The 8781-nt window shown below is 37.1% G+C and overlaps 1 protein-coding gene across 18 annotated transcripts in view; it reads left to right on the top strand.

Moving 5' to 3' along the window:
• Positions 1-772: 772 nt before the first annotated feature.
• neb (nebulin) overlaps positions 773-8781 on the top strand; it is a 60707-nt gene continuing 52698 nt past the window's right edge. For 16 of the 18 annotated variants that reach the window (XM_084909071.1, XM_084909068.1, XM_084909064.1 and 13 more), the window contains exons 1-10: positions 773-874; positions 1624-1724; positions 2047-2145; positions 4895-4939; positions 5626-5733; positions 5876-5983; positions 6168-6272; positions 6368-6472; positions 6631-6735; positions 8628-8732. In XM_084909071.1, coding sequence (XP_084765197.1) covers positions 2068-2145; positions 4895-4939; positions 5626-5733; positions 5876-5983; positions 6168-6272; positions 6368-6472; positions 6631-6735; positions 8628-8732 — 759 coding nt within the window. In that variant the 5' untranslated portion in view covers positions 773-874; positions 1624-1724; positions 2047-2067. Of the gene's footprint in view, positions 875-1500; positions 1520-1623; positions 1725-2046; positions 2146-4894; positions 4940-5625; positions 5734-5875; positions 5984-6167; positions 6273-6367; positions 6473-6630; positions 6736-8627; positions 8733-8781 lie in introns of those variants that run through there. The other 2 variants (XM_084909060.1, XM_084909061.1) reach the window with 2 other exon arrangements.

Genomic DNA, 8781 nt, shown 5'->3' with positions numbered 1-8781 from the left:
ATATTTTGCACTTTTATGGTTGTTCATGTTTTGAAAATGTCTTCATTTGATGTGCACAAAAAACATGTGACAGTGAGGAATACAATGAATTTAACAATCCTAAAACTGTTTTCGTGGCAGTAAAACAGGAAAGATGTATTTTAAAGGATTGCAATGCAAAGAAAATCATTTAAAAATATATTATTTAGATGTTCTCAGTTCTAATTCCAATACATTAATCAAGTCTTTCTTAGACATTTTAATTTCTAAGAGGTTTATTTCTGATTCAAGGGGCATTGGTGGTGTAGTAGCGACACCTTCGAGTAACTATTCATTTTTAATTCGTATTTTTTGGAGGCATATGCTCATTTCTTGGTTTGTATTCTCAGCTTGATGTTGACCTGGTTCTTAACAGGATGTAGTCAGCTCAGGATCAGCTGATGGATGACCTCAACAGATCTGACACTGAGAACCATGCTCTGCTTTAAGCTAGCCTTCTCCTCGCCGGCTCACGCCTTGGTCATACATACTTCCATATCTTTTACAGAAAATTGCTGCTTGTCAACGTTACGTCTGTCACAAAGCCATTCGCACTGGGTAGCACTGTCACAGTCTGGCTTTACTTTTGTGTTCCTGAGACCCCACTGCCAGTGCCCACTGCCTTCCTCATAACTGTACCGCTGATGCATTACCCTCAACAGGTGCTCTTTTCTGAAAGGATCACATAGGTATATTTAGATTTTGAAACTCGAGAGCAGTGCTCTGTGATTGGCTGTGTCAGCCACATGATAACCTGGGTAGAAACCGCAGCTGTGTGCTGTCGCCCAGCGTTTCTCTGGAGGGAAGCTGGGGAGGCTTTGGTGGCTTGGGAGACCAATAAACTTTAACATAACCGGTAAGCAAAGGAAAGGATACAAAAAACAACAAATATCCATGTTGTCTGCACCCTGCATGGCTTTCCATCTGCTTGGAGATCCATATTTTCCATCCTTGGCTGCCATCTGGATCCAAGAATACCCTGCTGAGGAATAAGGAGTGTGAACAATCTTATACACATTGAAGGAGTAACCAAACAATCCAGAACTACAAGACTCTCCAAGTCACTTGAGACAAGGCCATCCTTTGGATGTATCTGAAATTTCAGCAGGAGTCTGAATCTTTTTGTTTTCTTTCCATAGTCTCTGAAGCTTTCCGGCTTTTTCATCCTTCTACCTCTATGATTCTGGCGATTTCTTTAGTTCTTTTGCAGAGAAAATATAGATATATTAATACAAAGGGAGAGCATCCATGTACTAAAAAAGGTAGTTAGTATGCAATCCTATATTTAACCTGCAGCCTCAGAAGGTATTGCATCTCCATTTGCTAAACAGAGTCAGCCAATCAGGCTGTGGCATTAGCTTACATGTCAAATAGCTGGAGCGCTGTTGGACAGCTGTCGCCAACCTTCAGCCAGGAGGCACAGTCCTTTGAACTGTGTTGTGGCACATAAGGGAGGAAGGGTGGCAGTCACATATTCAAAATCAGATGCCTATTAAAATTAGTCAGTGTCTCACGTATTACAGTAAAGTCTGCAGATCTCCCTGTTTAATTATTCATTGAATGAGCTGTAAAGTGTTTTACATATTGTGTTATTGTTTTGTTTAGGAATTGGGAAAATCACAGAGTTGGACTGTCAGTTTGAGGTCCTGTTGGATGGAAAGTGAAGCTTCCTTACTGTCAGAGATTACTGCGAGACACCTTTGCTGGTATGGCAAGGACATTGTTTAAACGCCAGTATGCTGCTGTTATAGTTTATATATATGTTTACATAAATATAACATATACAAAAAGAGGAGGGTTGAAATATCCCTGGTGTAGCCGTCCTTTGATATCTTCTCTAAGTCCCATTATATACCATTTAAAATTTTTGATTTTATTTTGAAAGAACACGTAGAACATTTATGTTTTACGACACTGTGTTTTTTTTTTAAATTTATGTACATATATATATATATATATATATATATATATATATATTACTCCCTCAGAGTAACGCATACCTGAAAATGTGATCTGTGTTTTGTGTAGAATCTCTCAAATCGTCTCAAAATGACAGAAATTGTAGAGGAATATGAAGAGTGTGAAGAATATGAGGAGGAGGAGGAGGAGGAGGAGGTTGTGGAAAGGGTAAGTGGATCCCTTCTTAATTGCACATGTAAATAAATCCTAAAGTACTGTTGTTGCATTTTTTATATTTTGGCTTTTGATCTGGATAATAGAACTTCAGCTGTGATATCATTTAATACATTTAAGTGTGGGATCTCCAAGTCCAGTGGAAGGCCCTATGAATAGTTTGGTTAGTGACGATACCCCTTACAGTCAGCAGTTCATGGAGGGAGACATACATGACTGCTGGTATATCCTGTTTCAGATGATGGGTTTTAAGTCCTGGATTGCCCTTAACAGGCAATTATGGAAAAAAAAAAAGTTCTATTAATTATATAATGTTGCATTTTATTTGTGTCCTTTTGGCATTGCAAATACCTTTACTTGAGCCTTTGACATATGCCAGACAGCAACACATGTAAAGCAGATGTAATCATACAAGTCTGACATGTAAAGTGACTTTTTTCCATAGATCCCAGCATTTGATTTCACTACACTGCTTGAGGAGGAATATATATTGCAATGATCTATTTGCACCTAAAACCCCAGAGCGTCCCTCCTGTGTATGATAGACACGCAAAGATTGGATTACATGCAGTTTGGGGGTGTGCCAGTTTCTGGAAGTTACTATTTTCCCATGTGAAATATTTCTCCAGATTGAGTGCTCACATCCCCCATGATTTCATCACAGTTTTGCTGCTTTTAGAGTCCCTTTTGTATATGAATTATTGTCTTGTTCAGTGTCTCTGTGACAGTGTCTGATGGAAGAGTGAAAGCAGAAGGCTAACATTTAATCCCAAATTTCCTGGTGAACTAGGATTAAAGTTAGCCTGGTATTTGTTCAAACTTAATATTGCTGATATCTTATAGGGGAGTCTGGATGACTGCTCTTGGTTGTCAGAATATCCAAACCAAGCAAACATTTTTTAAAAAATCATTTAACTCCCATATAACGTATCAACTGTTTCAAACAGATTTACTACCTTTTGTGAAAAGATGTAAATCGTTTGGGAGGTAGGAAAGATAATTACGCTCAAAATCAATACACTCTGATTTCACTAGAACTTTCATCTGTACTGCGGAGAAAAGATGCATTGTTTTCAATAAAATGTAAGATGGCTTCGTATTTAATTTACAGAATGGGGAGAAACATAGTGCTGTCCAGTTCAGACATAAAACATGTGCTTAGTTTAATACATAATACATAAATGTTGAAAAACTCATTAGTTAAGTTATTTCTTTTAAATTTCTTACTTGTTTCTATATCATAATAATAATAATAAACGCTAAAAAGTAAAAAAAAAAAAAAAAAAGACTTCAATACTCAGGTCATTAAGGAGCAAAGTGTACAGTTCTCTATCTGGCATTCAGGCAAATTTAGAAATGGACTTCTGGAGCACGTTGGCAAAGAGTGGAGGAAGGAGGAAAGGGAGGGGAGAAAATTAGACGGGCCACTGTGCTGTAAATCAGCCCCTGATAGGCTGGAACAGGTTAATATCACAGTGCTAGAAATTCGCTTATGGGAGGTGGATGCGTGGAAGAATGTGGCCTGCAGACAAGGAGTGTTTTTGCATTGAACTGTAGGGATGCTTAGTTACAGTGGTTCATCTACACCTATGGTTCTCTCCTGTCTGAGAGATTCATATACTGAAGCCGCTTACGAATGTTGATAAAAACGATTGAGATGTTCTTTCTCAGCTCTGGCTGTTCTTTCATTTAACCTAGATTTTAAGGTCTCTTGTCTCTTAATGTTCAACCTTATGTTATGTAAATGCTCTTCATCCTAAGAAGAAGGAAGTTAGAAATTAGAAGTGCTATTCCTGGATGGGGATGTATGTGAGAGACTGTCAGTGACTAAGTCGTCACTAGAAATTACATTTAAAAATTCACATTTGCATATTTACAAAAAGTTAAAAGAAAACCCTCTAAATTAACTGAGGTGAGTGGGATTTTTCTTTTATTTAGTGTATTTATATATAAGCCTCAGAAACTAAATACAGCACCCCCGCATTATATTAAGTTGAAGGTAGAACGCTCTTTGGTGAGATATTTCAAAATCCGAGCTAACAGAATAAAAACATCCTGTATAGATAGATTTTGTTAGAGCTAAATTGTGGGGCTTTTTTCTTGTTTTTTTTCTTGTTTTGTTGTTTGGCTGAATCAGTGCTTTAAACCCATAAGACCTATGTGTGAACAGCCGTGGAGATTACAAAGCTGTCCAAACAGCTTGTGTACTGTTGTGTCCTGTAGCAACTGATAACAAAAGCATTTGTGTATGAAATAACAAATAAGAATAGAACAGTTGTCATGTGAGTATGCAGTGTTTTTAGACTTGGTCAGACGATCAAACATTCAGGCTGTTCGGGCTCACATACAATATTAATGCTTCTTTATCCTCTGTTTAAAATAAGCTTAATTAGACAGCAGCCATACTATTTTCACCTTTGGAAATTTTGCCCCTCCTTTAGGTGACTCTATTTGAGTGGACCGGTGATAAGTAGGTTACACCAAAAATCCCCGATGACAACCTTCTCTGTTTCTACTTATTAGCCTGCCTGGGGGCATTTGCTAGAACAGCTGCTAACACGATACAGTGTAGAGTGATTTCTTACTCGTAGTGCTGAAAGTGGCAGTGGCAGTAATTAATGAATGCCAGAGCTGTGGAAAAATCATCCTCAATCCAAACAAATATTTTGCTGTTTCTCCCATAATCTGTCCTGGAAATTTTGAAAACCCAGAGTGTTTCCTATATTTGTAATATGTTGAGCAGATTTCAACGACGACTGTCACTGAGCACAAGACTCAGTTCTTACAGGTAAAACACCTCCTCCCAGGCACAACGGTTCAAGCAGGGCAGGAGACCCTTGTCTCCCATGGCTTATGGTGCATCCCCCTTCTTTCCTGCATGTGTATATAGAGTATAGATAATGTGCTGTCTTGTTTGGCTTTGGCAGGTTTTTAGAACTAAATAATAAGTTAAATATGTTAAGATTCAGCATTTTTACTAAGACAATACATGGCTTTTGTAATTTGGTTTCCTGCAGCTTTGCTGGCCAACAAATATAATATGGTAGTGTAACCTTTGTGGATATGTGCTGCTCAATGTTGTGTTGCATGCAAGTCATTTAAAATGTAGGTGTAAGTGCTTGTCTTGGGTTTGTCTTTCATTCATCTACATTTCAGCAGGTGTAACCTTAGTATACAAAATCTCCATTGTCCTTCCAAATAGAATAAATCGTTGATGATTAAATAATTTCACTAACTCGAGGTGAGTAATTAGAGTGGGAATCCTGCTTCATATTGAAAATGTCAGATCAGTGTCCAGTCGACACATTTGCATTAAAGTGTAATAAAATCTCTAAAAGTCTGCTTTTTGAAAGTATCACCAGTCCTTTTGCTTCCCTGTCGTTTTCCTTCCTGGCAATTCCCCCTACCGTAATCAATAAAACGAGATCCATGTGTTAGTTTGGTCGTTAATTGTATTCTTCTGTCCTCTCCCAGTCTGGCTTGCCCACCAGGAAAGTAAGGAAGAAGGTCAAGGTGGATACTTCCAAGTTCATGACTCCATACCTGGCCCATAGCCAGAAGATGCTGGAGCAGTTCAGCCACGTAAGAAACAAGTTTGAGTTTTTATTTGCATGTATATATACACATTTATTTGACTTTTTACTTGCTTTTACTTGTTGGTTGTTTTCCTGCTTTGTATGACATTAATTACTTACTTAAATTTTATGACCGTTGTCCCTGACAGAATAAGTATCGCCAGGCTTATGAAATGTCCAAAGGGACACCACCTGCCATCGTTACTGATACGCCTGAAATGATTCGTATCAGGAAGGCCCAGGAGCAGCTTAGCGAGGTACTCTTTAAGATATGATGAATACAAAGGACACTTATTGGTTATTGAAAGGCACATTTAAGACTAGCAGATTCAGAACAAATTTTCTGTGATCTATATTTGACTATAAAACATAAAAATATGCCTCTGGTCTCAAATATGATTGGATCTTCCTTTACTGAGGAATAACACGCATTATCTTCAGGTTAAATACCGTATGGAGGGAAACAAAGCTCGGACAACCAGCTTGTACGACGGTGAAGCAAGAGAGATTGCCCACGTCAAGCATGTATCTGAGCTGATCAGCAAGGTAAGTTACCCAAATCTCCCAACATACAAAGAGAATGAATAAATATGACGTTAATGCTGATTGTATAACACAAATGCTGTTGTTATCTCTTATAGGTTCTGTACAGACAGAAGTGGGATGAGACCAAGGACAGGTACCTGCTGCCTCCTGATGCTCCTGAGCTGGTTCAGGCTGTGAAGAATGCTGCTAACTACAGCAAAGTAAGTCCAGTGTAGCATTCAAGGGCTGACTTTTAAGTCCAAAATTTTAAACAAATTCCAAAAAATAAATTACATAATTGCATAATTTAACAATTCTATAATATTTGTTAAAATGTTTTATATTCACGTAGTAAGTGATAACGTTACACCTTGTTCAGAAACTTTATACCGAGGCCTGGGATGAAGATAAGACCATGTACTACCCCTACAGTGACAGTCCTGAGCTCCGTAGGGTGGCCAAGGCTCAGGAGGTCCTTAGTGATGTAAGTAAAATTTATTATCTATATCTGTCGTGTTATTCAGATTTTCAATGTGCGTTTGTGGTTATTATATCTGCAAAAAACAAAAACAAAAAAAAACACTGTATTGAGCCAGCCTCTGCTTTAATGTGTCCTCTGTTTTGATATGTCTTATAATATGATATATACTATAAGTTGTTAATTCTTCAAATCTATAAATTTTAACTATCTCTGCATCATTAAATTGCTTTTTGAAAGAACAAAAACATTTTATACAGACAAATAAAATTACGCAAATTACAACATAGAATTACACCACCTAGAGCTTTCTATTTTAGACAGTTACTAGTGTTATTTCTTGTAGTGTTACAAGACAATTGACAACTACCACACTGTTAATTACAAAAAACGTATGGTGTTTATAAAGATGTTGAAATGTTCCTCTCAGTGTCCACTTGTTTGTGCTGACTCGGATGTGTCATACATCACAGTTTAACTTACATTTAGGACAATTTACAATTAGAGCCCAACTGATATGAGATATACAGAAGAGGACTAGGGTCACTGGGGAAAAAAAGTGGGCACATCATTTTTTTTTCTTTTCCAGAATTCTGAGGAAAAAGTCAGAATTCTGAGATTAGCGTCAGAATTCTGACTTTTTTCTCAGAATTTTGACTTTTTTCTTGGAATTCTGACTTTTTTCTTAGAATTCTGAGATTAGTCAGAATTCAAACTTTTTTCTCAGAATTCTTTTTTCTTAGAATTCTGACTTTTTTCTTGGAATTCTGACTTTTTTCTTAGAATTCTGAGATTAGTCAGAATTCTGATTTTTTTTCTCAGAATTCTTTTTCTTAGAATTCTGAGATTAGTCAGAATTCAAACTTTTTTCTCAGAATTCTTTTTTCTTAGAATTCTGACTTTTTTCTTGGAATTCTGACTTTTTTCTTAGAATTCTGAGATTAGTCAGAATTCTGATTTTTTTTCTCAGAATTCTTTTTCTTAGAATTCTGAGATTAGTCAGAATTCGAACTTTTTTCTCAGAATTCTTTTTTTTCTTAGAATTCTGACTTTTTTTCACAGAATTCTGACTTTTTTCTCAGAATTCTGAGATTAAAGTCAGAATTCTGACTTTTCTCTTAGAATTCTGACTTTAATCTCAGAATTCTGAGATTTTCTCAGAATTCCAACTTTAATCTCAGAATTCTAGAAAAGAAGAAAAAAAAGATATGCCCGCTTTTTTTTCCCCCTGGTGGCCCTAACCCTCTTCCGTACAGATAGGATCACAAAGTATCGATCTGATACTTTTTGACCTTATCCTCTATCAGTGACGATGATACTTGGTGATGACCAAGATTTAAGAATCGGCCAGTATTTTTTTCTTTCAGACACAGGAAAAAAATTTCTCCAACATTCGTTGTGTGTTGTTACTTATGAGTTGTTATTAAGATAATATGTGACTGCAGTTTAAAGATAATAATATTTTAGTGCCATGACAAGTCACGTAACAAAACCTTACGCTCTGCTCAGATCAGCTGGTTGGTGTGATTGTGCTCTTCCAAACACGTTGCTAACAAGGAAGTTGCAGAGCGGCCTCTGGTGATAAACTAGAAAAGACTCAAAACTCGTAATATCATTGGAGGGTGTTTCTACCATCTCTTAATGTTTTAATTTGATTATATCGGTAAATACCTAATATTGAAAATTATATATCGTGCATGGTGCTATATCAGGTCAAGCTCTTATTACAGCTGTTATCTGTACGTCTCCTTCCTTGGGTTCTGTGTTGTTAAACTTTTTTCCCGATGCATGGAAATTACCAGTCTATTTAGGTAGAGGCAAACTGTGCATGAAAGTCAGGTATTGATGTTGACGAATTGAGCGTCTTAGTAAATGTTAACTCCTGTTGTGATTGACAGGTTCACTATAAGAAGGGCCACCATGAGCGCAAGGCCAAGTATACCTCCTTGCCTGATCCTCCTGAATTGGAGCTGGCCAAGAGAGTGTCCCAACAGCGCAGTGATGTAAGTAACAATTTTAAACCAAACAAAAACCACTATGACTGAGGTAGAT

This window comes from Perissodus microlepis, chromosome 16 (assembly GCF_051167445.1).
Source record: "Perissodus microlepis isolate ML-2025 ecotype Zambia chromosome 16, ASM5116744v1, whole genome shotgun sequence".
In the NCBI taxonomy this organism is placed as follows: domain Eukaryota; kingdom Metazoa; phylum Chordata; class Actinopteri; order Cichliformes; family Cichlidae; genus Perissodus; species Perissodus microlepis.
The sequence above is the reverse complement of the archived record's forward strand: the minus strand, read 5'-3'. Positions and strand labels throughout refer to the sequence as shown.